Consider the following 22,617-nt stretch of genomic DNA (forward strand, 5'->3'; position numbering starts at 1 on the left):
CCAGCACTGCCCTTCCGCCCCTCGCCTTCCGCGCTCGGGCGGGACGGAACCGCCGCTCCTCCTCCCCGCCCGCGGCTGACACGTCGGCACGGGCCGGGCTAACCCCCGGACTCACGGCAAGGAAGTGCGCTATCGCATATTTATTTGCGTTACACGTTTGAAATGTACATTCCATTGAATGAGAGCTGTAGGGCACAACTGTTACTGTAGAACCATTTCAATAATTAGCTTTTAGTGCGGGAGGGGGAAGTAAGTAAAAGTGAAACATTCAAACACCTCGATAAAACCATTTCAATAATTAGCTTTTAGTTCGGGAGAGGGAAGTAGATAAAAGTGAAACATTCAAACACCTCAACTCCAGTAAAGAATGTGCAAATGTAAAGAGACTGATAAAACCACTTTTTACACTGTAAGAACTGAGGCACCAGCAACTGAAATACATTCCAATGAAAGTGACCGATTTCTAGTTATCCATCACTGACTGTCCAGAACTGAAATGAATAGCTTGTGCCAGCTCCAGGGGCAGCTTCCTGAGCTGAGATCTATCCTGATTCCCAATCCAATCTGACACGGGCAGGAGTTCATCACCAAAGACATCCCAGCTCAGCTGTGACGGCTCCGATGGGAGCGTCCAGAGCCCTCTCCAGGGCCGAGCACCCCATGTCTGAGCAGTTAATGAAATGGAGCACACAAGCAAAATTGCTTTCAATGACAACGATGAAATGTGGATACAGTTTTATACCAGCATAGTATTCAAAAGTGAAAAGTCTGCAATTCCAGGCATCACTAAAACCAGACACTGCTGGGTTTCCATTCCCAGCACGTGTATCCTTCACTGTCATATAGAGCACTCACACAAGGATCAGTAGTTCCACAGAGAACTCTTGGCCTTTCTGTGCTACCAGGAGTCCAAACCCAGAAACTTCTGAGACATAAAAATCTTCACATCCTCATGCCAGGTGGTTGAACAAGCTGCTGAGTTCGTGCGGAACAGTTCTGTGCAGTCGCTGTGACCAACAGCCGCGGGCAGCAGGCGGGCAGTCCCTCAGCTGGTGTCCCCGGTGTCCGCGGTGTCCCCGGCGGCCGGCGCGGCCAGCACGGCGTCCAGCGGGGCGCGCCGCTTGCGGATGCTGCGCCCCGAGGCGATCAGGTCGGCGTAGCCGCGCTGGTGCGAGAAGGCGTAGGCGGAGCGGCGGGCGGACACGCCGCGGCGGAACGCGCTCTGCCGCCGCTTCCACTGCTGCTCCTCCAGCAGGTACTTCCGACGGTTCCTCTGGATCTGCGCGCACGCAAACACACCGCGGGCCGTGCATTAGGCAGCATCGCCACAGCTTATCTGTTCTCATAGCTGTGCGCTAGCTCAAGGCAGGGCAGGTAGCCAAATCCATCCCCTACACTCTTGACATGTAGCCCTAGCACTCCAGACCAGCCTAAATTAAACCCAAACTGGGGCCCTCAGCAGCCTCATGGGGTCTCGGTGGCACCACCAGATCTCAGCCAGGCACACGGGGAAACAGCCCCCACTCAGCTGCTGCCTCTGGCCAGCCCTGCAGCCACTCTGCTCACGGGACCCAAGCCAGGCTTGTGTCACTCTCTGAAGGACACCATCACTTACTTGTCTCTAACATTATCACAAAATCCCAAAATGGCTTGGGTTGGAAGGGACCTTAATGCCCATCTCGTCCCACCCCTGCCATGTGCAGGGACGCCCTCCACTAGCCCACACCTTAGCACTGACACCAGCCCCTGTAAATAGACACCTGCCACATTCACCCAAATACCAGATTTCACTCACTTTATCGCTCTCTGAAGGCCAGATTGTCATGCACAGAAAGCGCTGTGCCACTACAGGCAGTAAGCAAATGGCAATGGTTAAAATCATGGTAAGCCAAAGGTATGGCTGCCGCAGAGCATTCGGAGCAGCTCCTGGGAATAAAAGGGGCAAAAGTTAATTTATGATAATGCTACATCAGACAGGACTGAGAACCACAAAGCACCAGGACTCACCTGTGAAATGAAAGACAGAAGGGAAGAGAACATGGATTCCAGCACTGTGAAAGTCAAATGTGAGCCCAAAGTAAACTGCAATACTCCCAAATACCGAAAAAGCATTAACAAAAGTCCAGTAAGACATATCCAGGCCAATCTAAAAGCAAACAAAAGTGCCAAATGAGTTTCTTAATTCCAAATAATGTCAATTACTTCTTACATGTTGTTACCTTTCTAGTAGAGAAATTTAGAACAGTGAGCAGAAAGTGTTCTCAGAACACCAGAGCTCAGGGAACCAAGCTTACTTGCCTGAAAATTGACCACAAATATCAAAGAGGATGCTGCTGTAACAGCAAAGGACTGATAATCTGCAGGGCCTTCTCCATCTTGTCCCATAGATATAAGGTAGGCTCCATACGGGATGAAGAAGATGATCAGTGAAGTTACAGCTCCATGGAGCAAACTTAGAAAGAACTTCTTGTAGTTGAAAAGTAAATCTCTCTGACCCAAAACATAAAGTCTGGGGAACCGAAGGCTCAGTTTGTCGCTCACATCCTTAATAAAGAGGAAAAAGAAAAAAGAAAGTTGTGAATTGTTGTTCTTAGCCTGAGGTTTGGAGAGTGAGAAGCTGAACCATACAGTGTCCCAAAGGGAATGGCAGATCCCTTTCTCTTTCCAATAGCAGGGATTTGCACAGAGTAATGCAAAAGGAAGATGTTCTTAAAAGCCACAAAACCAAACCCCTCTTGTTTCATGGACAACCAGCGTAACTTAGACCTGGTGACAGGTGCCTTTGGATTCATGGCTGTAACAACATGGGGATACCTGGTCGAACAAGCCGACGAGCAGGACTGGGAGGCTGGAGTACAGCACGTTGTACACTGTGATGAACCAGTCCTCGTAGGCTGTCTGCAACAGAGTGGGAATTGCAGGACTTGGTGATTTCATTTGATTACACCCTTCCCCTCCAGTTCCTGAGAAAACTCACATGTGCTCTACTACAGCTTTAAGTTCCCTGTCTCGGTGTTCACCCAAAGGCAGCAGCACCTTGGCTCAAGGCTCTGCTGAAGCTCCTTAGGCTGTGTTAAGCTGCCTCACTCCTCCCAAATGTTCCTCCCTGTACAACAATGATCCTGACTTCAGTGCTCTGGAATCATACCTAACTGCTTGTAACTAACTCACTCAGTACTCATCACATCCTCTTGCAGAAATCACTGGTGACAACTTCACACTCCTGACACTTCCCAGGTTAAGCCTTTGCTGTTCTACACTGACAGAAGCACCTGCCTGTTGCTATCCCACATGAGCACAGCTTCCTACCTGGGCAGAGAAGCCATTGAAGAACGAGTACCAGATGTGGACCAGCGTGAAAGCGAAGTTTTTGTAGAAGAAGTATCTCAGGAACTTGCACATCCTGATGTAGGACCAGCGCCCGTGGACCAGCAGCAGCCGCTGGAGGTAGCGGAACTGCGCAAAGGAGTAGTCACTCGACATGACAGCCTGCATGCCCTCCTGGCCACTGATCCCAACTCCAATGTGGGCAGCTGGGTGGGGGACAAACACCACACATGAGGTTGGACAGAGGGACAGGAACACGACCAGGGCCATTTCTACTGTCACCTGCACTGTCTCTCAGTGCTTGTTCTGGCAGAATGCACCGGGAAATTTGACCAAAGGAGAACCAAGCGATGGGACAGAGTGAGTAAAGTGCTGAACAAACTGGCTAGGCAGTTTACAAACACCCTTGGGACATAAACACTATCCTAGACATTTTTTCCTCACTTGCATCTCTTGGGAAGTGGAGCAGGTACAATGTGGGATGGCTAATGCCACCAGGCAAGAGGCAGCCAAGCTACTGCTTTGGTCTTTATATTACACTCTGTAACACACAGCATGAGAACAGATTCCTGCTCAGGGAATGTCTACAGAAAAAAAAAAAATAGATCAGGAAAAATCACTAACCATTTTCTAAAGTGCTTCCTCAGAAAGGGAAACAGGCACAGAAGCTAAAAGGCCCACGGCAGCAAAGCAGATGGAAGAGTCTTCTGACAGAGAGGGACAGTGGAGAGACCGCAGGAGCAGGCCAGAAGAGATCTGTCCTAGCGGGAGAGCTTGACAGCTGCCTTACTTTTGATCATGTTCACATCATTGGCCCCGTCCCCGATGGCCAGGGTGATGGCCTTCTTGTACTTCTTCACCAGGTCCACCACCATGGCCTTCTGCTTGGGTGTCACACGGCAGCATATCACAGCCCTGCACTCGCAGGCCAGATCAACAAAGTTCTTCTGCTGCTGCTCCTTGTAGGCCTCTGCCCTTCTCCTTTTCTCAGTTTGTTTTTTCTTCTCTTCTGCTGTTCTGGGGAATTTCAGTTTAAGTTTCTTTTTCTTCTTTTTCTTCTCCAGCAGGATTTCATTCTGTGAAAAAAATAAAACTTACTGTATTCTCTTCTGCACCATTTCCAGTCCTACTCCAGGCACTGCCTAACAACACCTGAGGTCATGATGCTCCCAGCATCCATTTCTGGCATTTTAATGAACTGCTCATGCAGACAACGGAACAGAGTCCTCAGTGAAAGACACTGCAGGCTGGTGGTGCCCCAAAACCCCAAACACTTGGGAGAGCAGCTTTTGTACATACCAGCCAGGAGCCAGTGATGATCAGAGCCCGGTCTCTGCTGCCCTGGAAGAATGGCTCGTTCATTCTGAGAGAGGAATGTGGACTGGAGCCAGCCCTGTTCCTCTGGTTTTCCAGCCTCGTTTGAAGGAGAGCACTGCAAAGAGAGGGGGAAACTGTACTGAAAAGTCAAGGAGAAACTTTAAACTAGGTCAGTCCCAGACTGAAAATCCTGAAAACTAACTCCTCTGTACTTTTACTTGCCTGGTATCTTCTCCATAGCAGATGGCTGTGTCCTCTGTTAGGAGTTCACAAGAAAATCCAATATTTTCTGCAGTTTCTACAAAAAGAATTAAGAGAGGGAAGTATTTACTGAAAGTTCTGCCACAAACAATTGTTAGGAGCAGCCAGAAGCACCTCAAGTGCTCTTAAGTAATTTCTGATTTACGTTTCAGTATGAGAATTCCCTTTCAATGCCACAGCGCAGATGAACAGGAAAACATCCTCCTGTTTTTAGCTGTTTGGCTGTAAGTAACCCCACCTTTTTTGTCACCAGTAAGCACCCAGATTTTAATGTCTGCTTTGGAGAGTCTGGAGATAGTTTCTGGAACTCCATCCTGTAGTTTATCTTCAATAGCTGTTGCACCAAGCAGCTGGAAGGCATTTGAAATACAGGTGGTTAGTAGCACTGAAACATGTTTCTTTTAATATAAGAATTGAAATGTACTAAAAATGTGCAGCTCCTTACAATCAAGTTTTTTTCTATTTCCTCATACACTTTGTCCAGAGCTTCATCCCGGTGACTTGTAGCTAAACTGGCCTCCAGAAACTTTTTATTCCACACTTCAAATTCATCCTGGCTTATGTCTCTATAGCACAGGCAGAGTGTCCTGAGAGTTTCATTTGCAAAGACCTGAAAAATAATTAAAACCACACATATCACAAAAGAAAACTCTTCATTTGCAATCCAAACATAAGGGTAAGAACATGAGCATTTGACAAGTTTGACAGAACAAGTCCAACTTCCAGAACCAATTGCAGGTTTCCATTTGTCTTAATAGCTTAGGAAAAGGAAATGAATAACACTATTGTCAGAAAGAAACAATTTTTGTTTTAAAAAGTGCATAGAAAATACAAACATACATCAAGGGCCTCTTCGGTGGCTTCTCTCTTGACATTGCAGGGGTGCAGCCGCTCGTAAATCACCGTATCAGCCCCTTTGCAATACAGCCTGATATTGCCACCGGACTCTCTTACTGCGGAGGGAAACAGCACAGCTGGCACCCTTACATCAAGGAATCACTTCAGATTGGATTTCTCAGCCTACTGCCAAGTACCAAAGTGCAAGATGGCGTTTCTCCTTCAGTGGGCTCAAACGTGCCCCAGGACTGGTAATTCTTGACCCCAGCTCCCTCTGCACATCTCTTTTCACCCCTAAACAAGAGACCTCTACGCAGGCTGGTGGCAGTCAGCTTACCAATGACAGACATCCTCTTCCTGTCGCTGTTGAAATCCAGGATGGCCAGGACATCGTAGGTCCTCTGGACGCCCATCTCACTGATGGTGATGGTGTTCTGCGTCCGGGACAGGAACACGTACCCGAAGTTGCGCGCGGCCGTCACCAGGGCCCCCTCGTCCGGGGACGCTGCCTGGTAGTGGAGCTGGCCTGCAGGATGGCAGCCAGCACACAGCTGAGGGTGCACTGGACACTGCTGCGGCACCCGCCAGCAGGGCACACCGAGAGCAGGGAGCACAGCCCCCAGTCTGTGACACCTGCTGCCCTAACAGGATCGGTCCTCAGACTGCAAAACTCCACGTTTGCTACCTCAACATCCTAATTTCTCAATCCAGTCATTTACACATTTTCAAAAGAAGCTCCGAAACACACATCCTTGGCCAGAGACACCAATACAGTGAGTGGAAACAAGCCCAAAAACAGTAGGAACAAGAAAGGACAGGACACTGTTGGTTTCATGGAGATTTCACAAGGATGGGAGTAAAGCAATATTCATATTCCATGTTGCAATTGAATCTTCCAACCCATGAATTCATGAATTCAAAAACTGATCACCTCTACATTTAGTTTTTTTTAATTTAAAAGGGCAGCCGAACACTCCTTCCTTATGGTATCAGCATTAGTTGCAGATGTCTCCCTCGTGGAACTGAATTTGAATTATTGTTTTCTGCTACACAAGGAAAACAAACTAAGCAAAAGCCACACTCACCATCAGAAGTGTCAGCCATGACTGTGTGACAAATAGCAAGCAGAAAAAAGAACTTCTGGATTTCTGGCTCCTTTCCAGCCTTTATTTGCTCTATCAGATAGTGATCGTAGAATAAGAACTTTCCATCTGCGTACGCATTCCAGCTGAAATCAACTTGCTGCTTAGACAACAGGGGAAGAGAGGCTGAGTCACCAAGGTGCCGCTGCTTTGTGCCCACCCGCACCTCTCTGTCCCACGGATGGGCCAGGCGGTGGCTGGGGCGGAGCTGGCATGGAGCTGGCATGGACCTACCTCTGCATGGCTCTGGAGTTGCCCTGCTGCATCCCGGCAGTCCCCTGCAAGGCAAGCACCCACACTCAGGGCACCGGGCACAGCACGGCTTTTACAGCCCACCACAAATAAAACATATCCACAACATGTACTGCCCTGCCACTGGAGGGGAAGGGAAAGGACAAACTGCTGCTCACACTAAAATGTCCTTGTCTGTTTCTTGACTTTGTCCTCAGAGCATTTCTAGCGAAAGCAAATATGTACAAAAAATGGTGCAAATTACCAATTTTCAGTTTTTCTGAAAGCTGAGAAGTTCCCACTAAAGTTCCATTATTTCCACCTTGTAAGTGAGAAAATCCCAACAACTCAACCCTATGCTTTACCCAGTGCCAGGTCTAAATTGTGGAAGTTCAGCTGGAGCTAAGAGAACTTGTATGTACCTGACCTCCAGCAAGTATTAAAATTTTTCCTCCTCCTCCTTTGCACAGCTTACCATATCTTTGCCCGTTTATGCAGCACTTTTTAAAGGTCATGATGTTCTGTGTGAGGGTTCCAGTCTTGTCAGAGAAGATGTACTGGATTTGGCCCAGCTGCTCGTTCAGCGTGGTGGTCCTGGCCTTGGCAGCCGTGTCCTTCTCGGGGTAGTACATCTGCAGGTCCCAGTTGATGAAATAGCTCTGGCCAAAGCGAATCACTTCCACACTGAACGAAAGAGAAGGGAGGTTCTCACTCCAGCTGCAGCTCCCATTTCCACCCAGTGACAGCTCCTCAGGGACTGCCCTACCTACCTCACGTAGAGGGAGATGGGCACCATGGTGTTGAGGACAATGATGTATCCCCAGAAGGTGAGGAAGCCCCGGTAGGCAGGGCTGGAGTCCTGAGCATCGTGCAGGTACCAGGAGGAGTTGCCAATCTGCTGCTCCCAGTAGGTGTGGCCGATGGCCAGCCCCGCCGAACACAGGATAAGGACCACGATGATCTGCAGGGCACAGAGAGCCCTCTCACACTTCAGGAACATCTGCTCGACTTAAATCCCAAATCCCCATGCTCCTAACAGAATGTGACAGGTACTCGTGAGGAGAAATGGAGCCATCATTTCCCACAAAGGAAATTTCAGATTTCCTCCTACTCCATCCCAGCTCAGCAGGCCAGAAAAAAGTCAAAACATATTTATTACATATACACAGGAAGAAGCTGCCCAACTTCACATACACTATTCACTTAAGATCAGAATTTTAAAAAAAAGCTTACAGTATAAACCATGTAGTTCATAAGGGAGTCAATTTTTGTCCTTTTAAATCTTGTCTTTCCACTATTTCTCATTATTTTTGTGTCAGCACCTAAAAATAGAGTGAAAAATTTTAAAAAGGGAAAGATAGGATAAGCAAACACATGCCAGTATTACAATTTTACCAAACTGGGACATGAAATACAGTTGGTGTCTATAGGATGAAGACTTTTTCACTCTACAGGTGTACTTTTAGTGGGGAAGTATTACACACCTGCAAATATGACCATTCCATGGCAGAAGTCTGTGTTCCTGATCTTACAGCCACGCAACAAAATCTTATCTGCATCCAGGGGATAAACTGAGTCTCTCCACGATAACATTCCTGTAAACTTATCCAGCCGGTTATTGGGTTCTTCACATTCAACCAGACCTAGAAAATGTGGAGGAGAATGTGTTTAATGTACAAGTGAAATCCAAATGCATTGACTTGTACCCACCATCAACATCAAAGTAGCTTTGCTTTACTTTTATTGACTTGCAAACGATTTGAGCTAGGTTCTAACAGCATTAGGTGTAGAACTGTACCAACCATCAAAGTCTGCCAGGGCACTTTCTTCCTGAAGGTGTCTGTGTGTCACCTCTAGGGCCATTTTGAATTTTAAGTTAGTCTCACTAAGAAGAAAAAATAAAAAGGTGATTTTATTAAAACCACGGGTACAGGAGAGAAGTTTAAACACAATTAAATTAAGGTACCACCACTTCTCTGGGCAACCTATACTAAAGTAAAAAAATAAATCCATGTCCTTCCCCCTTTCTTCCTATGTCACATTCTCCAACACTTTTGATGTGCCTGTAGCACTCCAGTGGACAAGTTTTAATGATTCTTGAATTGTGGAAATCAGCAGCTGGATGCAGTTCCCCATGTGTGGCTTAACAAGCAGACTCTAACATACACAATCCTTGCTCTTTTCCTACTCAGCCCAAATTAACTCCAAGGCATCCTCAAGTAGAGCCTTACCCATCCAGTTCAGTTGTCTCCACATAGCACAGACTGTTTGGTTCTGAGCTGGACAGCAGCAAAATATCAGCCTAGAAAACAAATAAATAGACATCAAATAAAGCCAGGTAAAAATTCCTACAGAGCTCTCTTGAAACATCAAACAAATGTATCTGAAGCAGGAGCAAAAGGAACTTACAGGAACAAAAGTATTTTTCTTCAGACGAACAACATCACCAACTTTAATATCTTTCCATTTAGTGGCTTTGAACCTGAAACCAAAGATAGTTTAATAATTATTACTTTTAATCTAGAACAAATCCACTCTATAAATCTTATAATATTGAACTTTCCTTAGGAAAAAAATGACCTTTTGGTGTGCTGTGGGTTTGCTTCTCAGAAACTGCAATTTAGCTGAGGGTCTACAGCTCAGAAGCCAACCTACCTCTTCTCTTCCCACTTCACCTACTTGGGAATTCCTGTCCTGCTCTCCAAAGAAGTTGCACTTAGCACAGATTTAGTCCCGGAGAATTAACTTTAAATTACTCCTTCAAGCAATTCTCTTCCAGCTTCAGTTAGGTTTTCAGACAGAGAACAGAGCTGAGCCTTTCCTATCATCTACAGCTTCAGATCTGTGGCAAAGCTTAGCAACAGGGACAGGATCAGAGCTCAGAGGGGAACACACAAACCTTCCATCCTTGATGACATCACATGTCCTGTTATTGACCTCGTTGTCCATCCTGTGACGAGCCTGAAACCACAGCAAACAATGCCCTGTGTCACAACAGGAGACATGAGCTGCACTGGGAGGGTTTTGCTTTTGTATTTACAGAACATGGTTCTTACAATGTCATCCACCAGGTCTTTGACTGCAGTTATTCCCAGCACCAGGAGCAAGGGCACCAGAGTTGTGTACCATGACAGGGTACTTATTTCAGGAATCGCCTGCAGAAGACCAATAAAATCAGGTCAGCACGGGATCATCAATCAAATTGAAATCAGAGATATTTCACAGTGACCTGACTAGAGAAAAAACCAACACATCAGAGAGAATTTTAAGTCAGGTTGTGAAAATGAACAAAAGAAGAGTTTGGCTGATACACTACTTAGGAATCACCTTCCCTTTAACAATTGCACTGGCTCGTATAGTCTGGTGGTGCTTCTGATTTATGAGATGAACTCAAGAAATATCTTTTCCTCATGAAATTCATGAGCTCTGCAACGAGTTCATTCAAATTCTGTGCAACTAGCTCATCCCAGAAGCCTGCCATAGCTCATCTGGATTTGTTGCAGGTTTCTGTTATGATGGGCTTGGTCTCTGCAGCAGTTCATATAGTGCCCCTCAATTCCCTGGCAGGACAGCACTGAACTGTGTCAAATATTATTGAGCCCAGATTCCCTTCACAGTGAGTACTCTCCATCTTGCTTACCTGCAAAATGAGAAGAATCAGGAAATAGAAGTTGGCTGCTCTCTTGAACTGTTCAAACAGATTCAGAGGTAGAAAAGTGATGGGGTTGTACTTGTATGTCTTAATTTCATTTCCCTGTGGGAGAAACCCAAACATCATCAGTGACACAGCAGAGCTTCTCCTTCCAACACAAATGTACAGTGCATAGGTTTAAGTTCCCAATTCTCTATCTCACCTTAAACACGTCTCTTGATAGACTCTTCATTTTCCATTCCAAAACCCCAACCCAGTTATTCTTCCCCTCCTGTGCTGGAAACACTGAGGAATTGTGGACGGTGGCTTTTACACCACTCACCAGCCGTTCCAAAGATCTTACCCAGATTAAGGAAGCATTCTCCCGACAATTAGCACCTCACCGGGATAAAACAACTTACCGCATATTTGCTTTTCTTGAAGCACAGGAAGATTGTTCTCTTGAAGCCCGGCTGGTCATAGAAACGCTGGTCGTTTGCTTTAACTTGCCAGCTGCAGTCTGGAAGGGACAAAAGGAGTTGAAAAGTGTTACAAACAATGAGGGAACAAATCTGCCACTTTCAGGTTTTCTCTCTAATCCCTATTTTAAAGGAATTTTCGGCTGAAGAAAGGCTGGTACCTGCTTTACAATACATATCCTTAAAGAAACCTTTCCAAGGCATTTCCAGGCTGTTTGTCTTTATTAGCAATTCAAGTACATCCAGAGGAAGGGAGGAGCTTGCTTAACATTTGAAAGTTCTGTGGGACACCCGCAGAGTAACATTTACTCATGGTGAATTCCCTTCTCTCCCCTCTTTTGGTTGCCTCCGTGAGGCCCGTGAAGCGCTAAGCGCTCCAACCCAGGTATGTGTCTTGCTGGAAATGAAGAGGTCAGTTCACCTTTTGAAGGCAATTAATTGATTCAACCATGCTGTGCCATGCTCTTCACTCACACCCATGAAAAAATATAAAATGAGTGCTTCAGATTTGTATCTTCAGCCACCAGTTTTGTTCCATTGTGAGAAAACTCAGGAACAGGAACTGCATCCATCACAATTTTCTGTGCCCGCTCTTTCACGGGCTTTCCCTCCCAGCCCCATCAGCTCCGGTTTAGCACAGACACCCGGGCCCTGCCCACACCCCAGGAGCTCCTGCCCAGGTCTGGAAGCTGCACCCGGGCCCTGCCCACACCCCAGGAGCTCCTGCCCAGGTCTGGAAGCTGCACTCGAGCCCTGCCCACGTCCCAGGAGCTCCTGCCCAGGTCTGGAAGCTGCACTCGAGCCCTGCCCACGTCCCAGGAGCTCCTGCCCAGGTCTGGAAGCTGCACCCGGGCCCTGCCCACACCCCAGGAGCTCCTGCCCAGGTCTGGAAGCTGCACCCGGGCCCTGCCCACATCCCAGGAGCTCCTGCCCAGGTCTGGAAGCTGCACTCGAGCCCTGCCCACGTCCCAGGAGCTCCTGCCCAGGTCTGGAAGCTGCACTCGAGCCCTGCCCACACCCCAGGAGCTCCTGCCCAGGTCTGGAACCTGGCTCCTGCAGCTCTGCCTGCCTGGGAAGGAGGACTGAGGCAGGCAGGGTTTGGAAACGCAGCTCTCCTGACTCAGCGGCCAGGCATCTCCCCTCTGGTGCAGCCCACAGGGATTGTCCCCAGTGCTGCTCTTCCTGGTTTCATGAGATCCTCCTCACCACGGACGGGGTGAAACTGCCGGCAGCAGAGGCGTGGGCACGGCTGTGACTAACGCTTCAAAACCCAAAGCCAACTGCAAAGGTGGTTTTGTTTTTCCCGCCCACCACAGAGCAAATTCCACACGGACTTATCTGGACTTTTCCTGGGACTATACAACTTTCATTTCCAGCACCTTGGTTACAAGCCCAGAAGATAGAGAAATATTTATCTAGAGGAAACATGTTTTGAGTTAAATATTATATGCATAAGTTTAGAAAGTTACTAAGTTTGTCAAAATGACAGGGCATAAAGAAAAACATAAAGTCTACATAAACATTTCTTTAACACATACCAAAAACATTGCAGTGTTGATAAAACTGATCGAAAACTGACAAATTAGGTCCGAGGTAAAACCTGCAGGAAGGAAGCTCCTCGAAATTGAAGTGTGGTACTAACACCTAATATTTGGCAAGCTGCTTTGGTAATTCATCAACTTTAAAGGATGTCATCATAAAAAAACTCTTAATCTAAACATGTGATGGGTGCTTGTAAAATGACAGCACGCAACAGTTGGTTATGAAATGAGAGCTGATCAGCTGTTCCCACACAAACAGGAAAAAATCTGTATAAATTACACAGGCTCTGGTTACTTTGAAAATACTCTCATTGCAGCATAAGAAAAGGGAATTCAGGGGAGCTACAGATGTTTCCTGGGCAGAGGTTCAGAGCAGGGATGGCAGAAAGGCTCCTCCCACTGAGGTCCTTACGCTGGCAGCAGCCACAGGCTGTACCTGCTGGCTCCTTTGAACTCCTCCTACTCACCTTTTACCTTTTAGGAAATTCATGAGGCTATAAAGTGAGCAGTGAGGTGGGAATCTGCTCTGCACAAGCAGAAATCCAGGGAAAACACTGAGCACAGCAAAATGCTTATGCTGGAGCCCATTTCCAGAGGGCTGGGAAACCAAGTACCTGAAGGTCTGTCTGAAAGGTTCCCAGAGCACAGGCCATGCACATCCAGGGCCTGCCTTAATTAACAGGAGGTCACCAGGCAGCTCATTATCTTTGCGCAAGGAGCGGTGGCACAGAACTGGGCTGCAGCTTGGAATGAAGCTGAGTCTCGTTCTGACATTTGTTAAACTGAACTGCCATCAATTTACTCCTCCAGAGTCAGATCAGCCATTCCAAACCTTACCTGACACATAAATACAAAAGTCCGATCGGTCCCTGAGGCTCAGCCTCTGCATCCAGCATCATGCGCTGCCCAAAGCAGGGCCAGGGTGCTGTTAGCTTTTTTGCCAGGCTCTCAGGCCAGGGTGCTGTTACCTTTTTTGCCAGGCTCTCTGCTCTCCTCGGGGTCCCTGCTGGTTGGGCTGGGTCCCAGTTCAGCCCCAGGCTGCCGGCTGTCCAGCTCGTCCTCCGTTTCGTCGTCGCTGTACGGCACCACGTCATCGTTGGGCTGGGAATCCTCCTCGAAGGTGGTCTCCGAGTCCCTTTCTGAGATCATGCTGCTAGCACCCTGTGGGACAAGTTAGGGACAAGAGCTCACCTAGCAAGTGCTGGAAATCACATCTGCAGTTTTACTGTGCTGGTGTTGCTCACCAAACCCCACATGTGAAACCCCAGAACAGCTCAGGGCACGGGCTTGGTTTCCCAGCACTGAGCAGGATCAGGGGGCAGCTCCTGCCCCAGGCAGCCCTTCATTACTGTTCTGCTATGTGTAATTACACCCTGCAGCCCAAGAACACCGTGTGCTCCCAGCACAGGATGTAGGAACTGGGGAGCACACAAACACGTCTCCCAGGGGCCATTACATCATGCCCTGAGGAGCCACAGGAGCTGGAGCCCTGCTTGGCCACAGTGGGACACAGAACTGGGCACGGAGTGCCAGGACAGACATCCAGGGCTCAGTCACACAGCTGATCCTCCATGCCAGCCTGCCCAGCCTCACCCAACCCAGCCTTGCTTCCTCTCTCTTCCCATGGCTGAACATCAGTGTTTGTCACTGCAAGATCCCACATCTCGCTGCCCAAACACCCGAGGACACCAGGGGAGGCATTCTGGGTCAGCCCTGAGCTGTATCAGAGGGGATGAGCTGAGATGTGGCCATGCCCATGTGCCCTTCAGCTGTGCCTCAAATGGACATCTCCAGCCACCGCTGGGTGTGATCCTAATCCTGAACCACACACCAATTCCCAGCTTGCCCCCTGACCTGCCTCACCACCGTGGCATTGCCTTTGCTTACAAACTCAGCAACCAGCAGGGCTGGCACCAAACCTGCTGACGTCCCCCTCAGCTTCTGGTTTTGCAAAGCTGAATCGTCTCCCCTCCCCAATATCTGCTATAAGAGCGAGATAAATATTCCATGAGCACAGACCGTGCTACTCGAGGGGCAGGCTGCTGGCAGGGAGCCAAGGCAGGCCATGTTCCTGAGCCACAGCGCTGCGGGGCCCGCCCAGCACAGACTGACAGCCCAAAAATACAACAAATCCACCAGGCTGAGTGCACACGAGTCCACACAGCTTCTCCAAGACCCACTCAAGCTGCTGGAGGCTTCTCCCTCATGGAATTACCTAGCTGGTCACTAACACAGGTGTAGAACCTGCGACATCTGTGACAGATCACATTTTCCTAAATAGTCTTGGAGTTAGGAAATACACTTCAAGCTCCAATTCAGGCCCCTGAATACCTCACAGTGATATTCTGGGTTTATTTCTCCTTTTCTTCTGTGCTTTAATTCTTTCTGTCCTGCTAACACCTCTTATGGGGACTGCTGGGGGGAACAAGTTCCTCCCACACACAGTGCCTAGAACACAAAATGCCACCAGATCTTTGACTGGCTCTCAGTCTACAACAACTGAAACAATCTCATATCCCTGGCACACAGAGATTCAGCTGTTAGTCTATTAAATTTTACTGATTAACTGCTTAATGATTAATGAAGCAATTAGTCATGCAAAGGGTAGATGAGATGTCAAAAACTGCTGCTTTTGTTCTCCCTTGCAGATGTGTGCCTGCATGGCAATTCCTCCAATGCCACCAGCAGCAGCCTGATGCTCCCTGAACAGAGCCCGCCAAGTGACCTGGGGTAAGGTTAAATTAACTGCAGTCACCTTCCCTCCTCAGAGAGCTAAACCGAGAGGAAAACCTCGTTAAGAGAGGAGATCTCATTAAGTGTTACCCCGCAGGCAGCACCAGCGCTCTGTGCTGCGGGCACACCATTAGCATGCTGCAGGAGGCAATGGAATTGTGCCCGGGGCTGGCCGGGAGCCTGAGGAAAAGCTCCCGCAGTCGGGAGAGAGATGAGCGCTGCTGTGGGACCCGGGGCAAAGGGTCCTCCCCTGGCAGGCCGACAAACTGCTTTAGAGCTCAGTTTCTTGACACCTGGTCTGGAAGAAAAGGGCTGGCTGGGACACGCAGTGTCAGAAGTTCAGAGGAAGGTGGGGAGGGATCACGGTGGGAAAGGGGAGACGGGAGGAACCACAGCATGGAGCAGCAGAGATGCCAGCGAAGCCCGAGGGAGCAGGTAAGAGAGGGAGCACACACCCAGCAGAGCCTGGATGCAGGAAGCACCCAGCAGAAGCTCCAGGGGAACACACATGGCAAGAAGAGAGGGGCCACTACTGCTTCTGGTCACTACTCTGAGGACTGTGGAAACAGGTCATGGAGGGCCCGAGGTGGAACAACACGGCTGTTAAATACTGTGTGATCAAATACTCAGAGAACACTTTAAAAAGCTGGTTCTTGGCTGCAGAGCCCTCATTTTCTAGTTCCTGACTTGACACCCAGGACTATCACACGGTTTCAGACCAGAAAACCTTCCATTCACCACTTCAGTCTAGAGAAGCACCAGCTCCCACTGCCTGGGTGGGTGGGGAGCAGTGCCCAGCTCCCGGTTCTGCCTTCCAGCCTGGAAAATCCTGCTGATCCAACAGCAGGATGGATACATGGGGAGATAAAGGGGATCAAAACAGTAGTAAGCACAGGTTTAAGTATACCTGATCCACTTTATTTACTAAAAGGGCAAGAGGGCTTCAGTAACTCAGCTTTTGTGTCGACTTCTGCCTCAAGGCAAGCACCAGATAATTGGGAATAAATTAAACCTTGTAAAAACTCCACTTACTGCATTTGTTTCAAGGCAGTAAACAACAACGCAAAGCAATCTTATTCTAAATTTTTCTCTGGAGAGTCACTGCACATGACACTGCTGCAAGAACCTGGGGTGACTTCTTGCAAATTGGGTCACCACTCAAAGTGCCCTGAAAGTTCAGGAATCCATCTAGAACAAGGGACATGAATAGTAGAAGGATTAAAATGCCACCAGAGCGGTTATTTTGTGTTTATTATGGATATAAAGACCTACAAGGCTCGCCATTACACACCTGCTGGCCACCACAGCCTGTGCACAGCCCACGCCCTGCATGTTCCTGTCCTTGGCACCACATTCTGCACTACCTCACATACTGGGGCAGTGCCAAGCTCAACAGCTGCTCAAACCTGGCCACGCACTGCTCTTCCTGAACACAACAACATCAGTATTTTATGCAAGAATCATAAAGCAAACTCAGATAGTACAAAAAGTAACTCAGAGACCCTTCTGAACTGCTTCAGGTCTCTGGAGTTTAAATAGGACAAAAGAGTTACAGCAAGAAGTTTCACTGATTTAACCTGGCATTTTAAAAAGCACTTAAATGCAAAGCCTGAGCCTCAGAGATATAAGATTTATTTCTTTACCAGGTGTTGCTGGAGCATCCAGCATTGCAAAACAAAACCTGCTTGCGGGAGGGCTGAATACAAACTCCCAAAGTGCAGCAGAAAGCCATGTGTGACACCAGCCTCTGGGGAGGTTCCCACAGGGACCTGCTGGCAGTGCATGATCACTCCAATTACATTTCCCCTCAGAGACAGCAGTAATTACCGTGCCATCCTCAGCTGTCCCACACTGCTCACCTCAGCAGGAACAGGGAATCGCAGCCAAAATGGGAACATGGACAAAGAGAGCCTGGTGGGGCACTCAGGGCTGCCACCCTGGAGAGAAATGAGAGCCCACAGAGCACCTGCATGGCTCCACCACAGCAGACACCTGTACTCAAGGGGCTCGAGTCCATATCATACCCCGAGAGGTTTCAGGCTCATCGTTCATCCATGGGCACAGGACTAAGGGATGGCTGTAACAGCACTTGAGACTTGAAATCTGGAATTGCAAAGACAGCCCAGCGCCCACTCTCAGGTCATGACCCACCCTCAGCCCAATAATGACCCAACTGGTACCAGTTAATGCTCCTGGAGTTATTTTTAACACCTCCAAAGCACAGCCAAGGCTTCAAACAGAGGATATTGCATTTCTGCTCTCCCCTCAGGGATCCCAGCCTAAGGCTTTGGCAGAGTATGGGCCTTCATTAAAAATGTGTTCAGCAACTCATCTCCCTGGAACCAGAGCTGCTGCAGGGAAACCAGCAAATCACAAACTGGATTTGCTTCCAATAGATGAGATGGATCACTGATTACTCACAGCAGATGTGAAATGTGACTGGTAACAAGTGCTTGGACAGGCTGATAGACAGGTCTTCTGAACAGCTAAAACCTTTCAGGTAATCTCTATGACATTTTGAGAGGAAAAGAAAACAGCAGCTAGAATAGCATGAATCAGCACAAATGGGCCAAGGAAATAACCTTCACTCCAAACAGTACTAAGCTTCAGGTAGATTGCCATGCAAATTACATGCTTAAAGCTAATTAATTTATCGATCTATTTCACACACAACAGCTCCAGATACTTCCTTGAATGACTGCTTTACAGTAATCGAACACACAAAAGTTATATCTTGAAGGGAATGATTTCCCTTGGTCATCTGTTCTCAAACACACTGGCTGCCACATGCACCCTAGGAAAGGAAAAGCCCAGCTGCTGGGATGGCCCAGAGAAGGTGAGCTCAGGAACTGAGGGATGAACTTTGAGCCTGGAGAGTGTGGGGTCATGGAACCCCACTGCTGACCCTGCACACCTTCCCTGCCCTGTGACCCTGGGAGCAGCTCCCACTGGAACCTGCCAACACGGGGTGACTCACAACCACCCCAAAAGGGTAAAACCTGAGGGACTCCAGTACGGCTGCAGATAAAGTGCTTGTGGGGAAGCGATGCACCCTCACAACTCAGGAGAGCACAGCATGTCCTATCTGAGACACAACGTGTCATACCCCACACAACAGAGGCACCAAGGACTGAGCTCTCCCTGCAAGCTGAGAGGTCCCTGGGGCTCCTGTTCTGCCAGTGGCAGGTCCCAGAGCAGGCAGCCTGGCTGCACCATCGAGTGCTGCTGTGCACCCAGCCCCTCATCCTACACACGTTTTACACACACCATTTTAAATACAAAGTGTACCTATTTGATTCAAAATAGGACCTTAACACAGGCACCTACTACTGCTCTGGAGGCTGGACCAGCTCTAAAGATTAAGGACTAATTCCAGTTAAAAGAGACTTTTAAATTGCTATTGTATGCAGCCAACCTTGCAACGCTATGCAAGGAACCAAGCCTGTCCCTCCTCCAATGCCCTAACAACCCGGATTACCTGCACCATCAGGAAGCAAACACCACAGTAAAACTGTAACCCTGGCACCACCAAGCTCTGAAAATCTAACTTTAAAAAGCTGCTCGTGCCAACCAGGCTGCAGGGAGGTGACAGTTCCTCCCCTGAACACACTGCAGACCTGCTCAAGCAAGCTGAGACACCAAGACCCTGAAACCCTCTAGAGGGAGGAGAGAGGGTTCAGTTCTGTGCTGCTGAGAAATGTTCAAGTCCCATCTTGGGGAAAAAAACTGAAATAGAAAGCAGAAGCTATTGCGTACTCCCTGGTGTAGCTACTTACTAAAACTTGTATGAAAATAAGAATGAAGGACTTTCCAATATAACTCCTTTATCCTGATGAGCCAACAGGATTTGAGGCAGGGAAGAGATTAACTAGACACCAAGAATTTAACAGAAAATCGCTCCAAGAAAGAGACCCACAGCTGCCTGAGGTTACACAAAAAGGGCTGAAGATGGGCCATTGCAGAAACCAAATCATCATTTCCCCGTTATCTGCCCTAGGATTTCTCATTAACAGATCTGCAGAGTTCTGTCATTTAAAGTCCAAGGCAAGGCAAGCTATCTTTGCAGAAGATAAAAGGGTTGGTAACCTTTGCTCAAGCTGCCCTCTCTGAAGGGGTTTCAGCCTGCCTTTTAGAGGGTGTTACCTTGGTCTCAAGGTTCATGTTACACAACAGCACATATTGAAGATAATAGAGGGAAAAATAATTATTGTTGTACACATCTAAACTGCATTGTTTGGGGTATAAGATTTTTGGAACTTTATAGAGAGATTTTTCCTAGTAATCACCATCAAAACCAGCAGGTATTTTTAACTGGACTAAATAAAGGTTACTTCCTGCTACCAAGATTGGAGATGCCATTAACACACCTCTTCTGGCAGCACCTACAATAGAAACCGAAGCCATTTTCCTGAACTGACCTTTATCCAGTGGAGTGTGTGACTGAAGCCCAGACTGCATCACAGACGCTGGCACTGGCCACTCACAGAGGATCCCCTGTGTTCATCTTCAAATCAGGCTCCATCTGCAATGAAACAATGTAGAAAATGGTTCATTGGCCGATTCCACCTTGTGTGTGCACAATAACAAAAACCATTCTGTAGAAAAATCGTGACATTTATTTGCCTTGCAAAAATTTCTTAGGCTTTGTGTGGAACCGTTTGTCCTATGACCGTAAGGCGTCTGGGCTCTGTGATAAACCTGTGGCTTGAGGTTGGTAGAGACCTTTTAAAGATATTAACATCCACGCCCTGTTTGTGAAGTCATTAGTACATCTTTCCTATCAACAGAGATTGTCAAATGAAAATCACATTTCAAGTTTCTATCAGAACACACGGGGAAAACCCAGCAGACGTTGCAGAGGGATTGTGTAAGCTTGCCAAAAAGCAGCAGTGCTGTCACAGAGCTGGGCACCTGCCGAGGGGGGCTCAGAGAATCCGGAATGGGAATGTGCCCTTCACCTTCACCGCGACAAGCACAGAAACAGAGAGGTTAAGTGATTTGCCCAAGGCCATTGGGTAAGTCACTGACAGAGCCAGGGTTGGGTTTCAGGAGCTCCTGGCCAACGTCCTGCATTCAATTACAGCGGCACAAAGCATGGCACAAAGCATCTCATTTAAAAGAGGCCCGACAAAGCCCACCGCCAGGAAGAACATCAAAACCCCTCGGATCTGAAACAACAACAACAACCAGCCCCCTTTCCACATTTGAGAGCAGCCAGCACTTCAAGCTTTCAGCCCTCAAACAACAGCCACACCAACAAGAGAGCAGACAAATAAATTCCAGTTCATTTTAAAATAACTTCAGGGCAAGTGCCTCTTGAAATTCACCATCCCAAACTCCAAAGCAAAGGTCCAGAACACTCACATGCTGTCTTTATGGCAGAATTAAGTGAGAATAGTTTAGAAATTACTGAAAATAATCTCTACAATAGCTACAAGTTAACAAATAGACAAACAGAGGCCCGGGACAGGTATGAAAGCAACCAGATTCTACGGTGGCCACCAGTGCAGAAGCTGACAAGGAAAGCTTCAGAAATGGCCAGATACTACTCATTTTCTAAACCAGGCTTTGAAAACGAAGACAAATCAAAACCCTCGACCAAACAGAAACCTGAGCAGCCTGATGGAGCACAGACACTGACAGGGAGTTAATCCAGGGACTCGCTCCAGCAGCAGCCACCCAGGCGGGGATTGCTCAAGGGCCAGGCTGCCACCCCAAACACCCCAAAGCCCAGCGGCCCCGCTCTCCAGAGCCAAAGCCCCTCGGCCCGGAGACCAAACACCCACCCGGCTGTTGCTCATCACCCGCACGCTCCCTGCCAGAGCTCCCGGGCTCTTCGGCCTCTTGGGTTTCAGAGCGCTCCTGCTGACACCCGAGCCGGGGAAATGCTCCCTTCCCTGCTCCATTCAGCACAGCTCCATCCCGGCTCCGAGCAAGGGATGCTCTTTGAGCTACAGGCACGAAGCACCAGCTAACAGGACCAAGACACCGGATTGGTTTTGTTTTGTTTTCCAAGCAAGTCACTGACCTCACAAGTAACTCGCCCAGTATTTTCTATTGCAGAATTACTGCTCCTTACCGCAGAAACCTATTGCTGCTCTCATGACTGTATAAACACTGACTAATAAGTAATCACCCCGCAGCCCTGAAGGCTGCTCTCATTGTATACACGTATGGGGGGGAAAGCCGGGAGCAAGGCAACCAGCCCAGGGCCACGAGCTGGAGTCAGTGCCCGGGGGCTCGGGGAGACCGGAGACAGCCGAGCTGCCTTAGCTCACCTTCCAGCAAACTCCTGCGCTTTCTCTACACTTCACACCGGAGGGACTCCGCGCTAAGTTGGACCGTCACCGGCCGCACATCCCGCGGGTGGGAGCGAGGGGGACGCCGATTCCCGCGGGGTTAAACCCTCCAAAACAACGCGTCGGGGTCCTCGCTCCGAGCGGGGGATGTTCTGGGAAGGAAAGAGAAAAGAAGGGAAGGCGTTCCGGGTGCGCCCGGGACAGAGCCCGCGCCGACCCCCGGCCCGCAGCGAGCGCGGCAACTGCGGAGCTGGCGCTGCACGGCCCTGGCGGGGATGGATGCACCGCGGCCCCCGGGCCACGGCACCGGCCCCGAGCCCCGCTCCGGCAGCTGGGCAGGAGCCCCCGCCGCGGCCTCACCTGCCCCGCGGTTCCCGCTCGCTGCTCACCCAGCGCCCGCCGGCCCCGCGCCCGCCCGGCTCCCCGGGAGCCGCCGCCTGACCGGCCCGACGGGTCGGCCCGGTTCTGCGGGCGGGGTGTAGGGCAGCAGGGAGGGGCAGCGGGGAGGGGCAGCGGGGAGGGGCCGGGGGCCGGCCCGGCACAGCGCGGCCACTCCCACCGCCGCCTCCCCGCTGGGCCTCGGGGGCAGCGGGACCCCCCCGGCCGCTGCCGGCACCCGCGGGAGGTGCCGAGGTGCGGGGCCGGGGTGATCCCACCCGCCGGAGGTGCCAAGGTGCGGGCCGGGGTGACCCCACCCGCGGGAGGTGCCAAGGTGCGGGGCCGCGGTGATCCCACCCGCGGGAGGTGCCAAGGTGCGGGGCCGCGGTGATCCCACCCGCCGGAGGTGCCAAGGTGCGGGGCCGGGGTGATCCCACCCGC

At 49.4% G+C, this 22,617-nt stretch overlaps 1 protein-coding gene across 1 annotated transcript; it reads right to left on the reverse strand.

The window, feature by feature from the left end:
- Positions 1-125: 125 nt before the first annotated feature.
- ATP8B1 (ATPase phospholipid transporting 8B1) lies at positions 126-22,204 on the reverse strand. Its single transcript, XM_063179509.1, has 30 exons — positions 22,159-22,204; positions 21,778-21,950; positions 19,918-20,021; positions 13,735-13,927; positions 11,169-11,266; positions 10,756-10,869; positions 10,172-10,270; positions 10,015-10,076; positions 9,525-9,597; positions 9,347-9,417; positions 8,918-9,000; positions 8,600-8,758; positions 8,349-8,437; positions 7,886-8,076; positions 7,591-7,799; positions 7,119-7,162; positions 6,828-6,984; positions 6,080-6,268; positions 5,746-5,858; positions 5,351-5,515; positions 5,144-5,255; positions 4,867-4,942; positions 4,627-4,759; positions 4,118-4,403; positions 3,310-3,533; positions 2,815-2,898; positions 2,299-2,544; positions 2,008-2,146; positions 1,796-1,926; positions 126-1,279 (listed from the first exon to the last, which is right to left on the reverse strand). Exons 4-30 carry the CDS (start codon positions 13,913-13,915, stop codon positions 1,046-1,048), a joined length of 3,762 nt encoding a protein of 1,253 aa, XP_063035579.1. The 5' UTR covers positions 13,916-13,927; positions 19,918-20,021; positions 21,778-21,950; positions 22,159-22,204; the 3' UTR covers positions 126-1,045.
- Positions 22,205-22,617: the final 413 nt, after the last annotated feature.

The sequence above is a fragment of the Melospiza melodia genome, chromosome W (assembly GCF_035770615.1).
Source record: "Melospiza melodia melodia isolate bMelMel2 chromosome W, bMelMel2.pri, whole genome shotgun sequence".
Classification (NCBI taxonomy): Eukaryota; Metazoa; Chordata; class Aves; order Passeriformes; family Passerellidae; genus Melospiza; species Melospiza melodia.

What these genes read in the sequence shown, in the direction of transcription:
- ATP8B1 (XM_063179509.1), bottom strand. Translation starts at nt 13,915, where the DNA reads ATGATCTCAGAAAGGGACTCGGAGACCACCTTCGAGGAGGATTCCCAG. An exon ending in TCGTCGGCTTGTTCGACCAG is followed by an intron (nt 2,545 to 2,814) that starts GTATCCCCATGT and finishes CTCTTTATTAAG; the next exon opens with GATGTGAGCGACAAACTGAG. An exon ending in TATTTGTGGTCAATTTTCAG is followed by an intron (nt 2,147 to 2,298) that starts GCAAGTAAGCTT and finishes GTTTGCTTTTAG; the next exon opens with ATTGGCCTGGATATGTCTTA.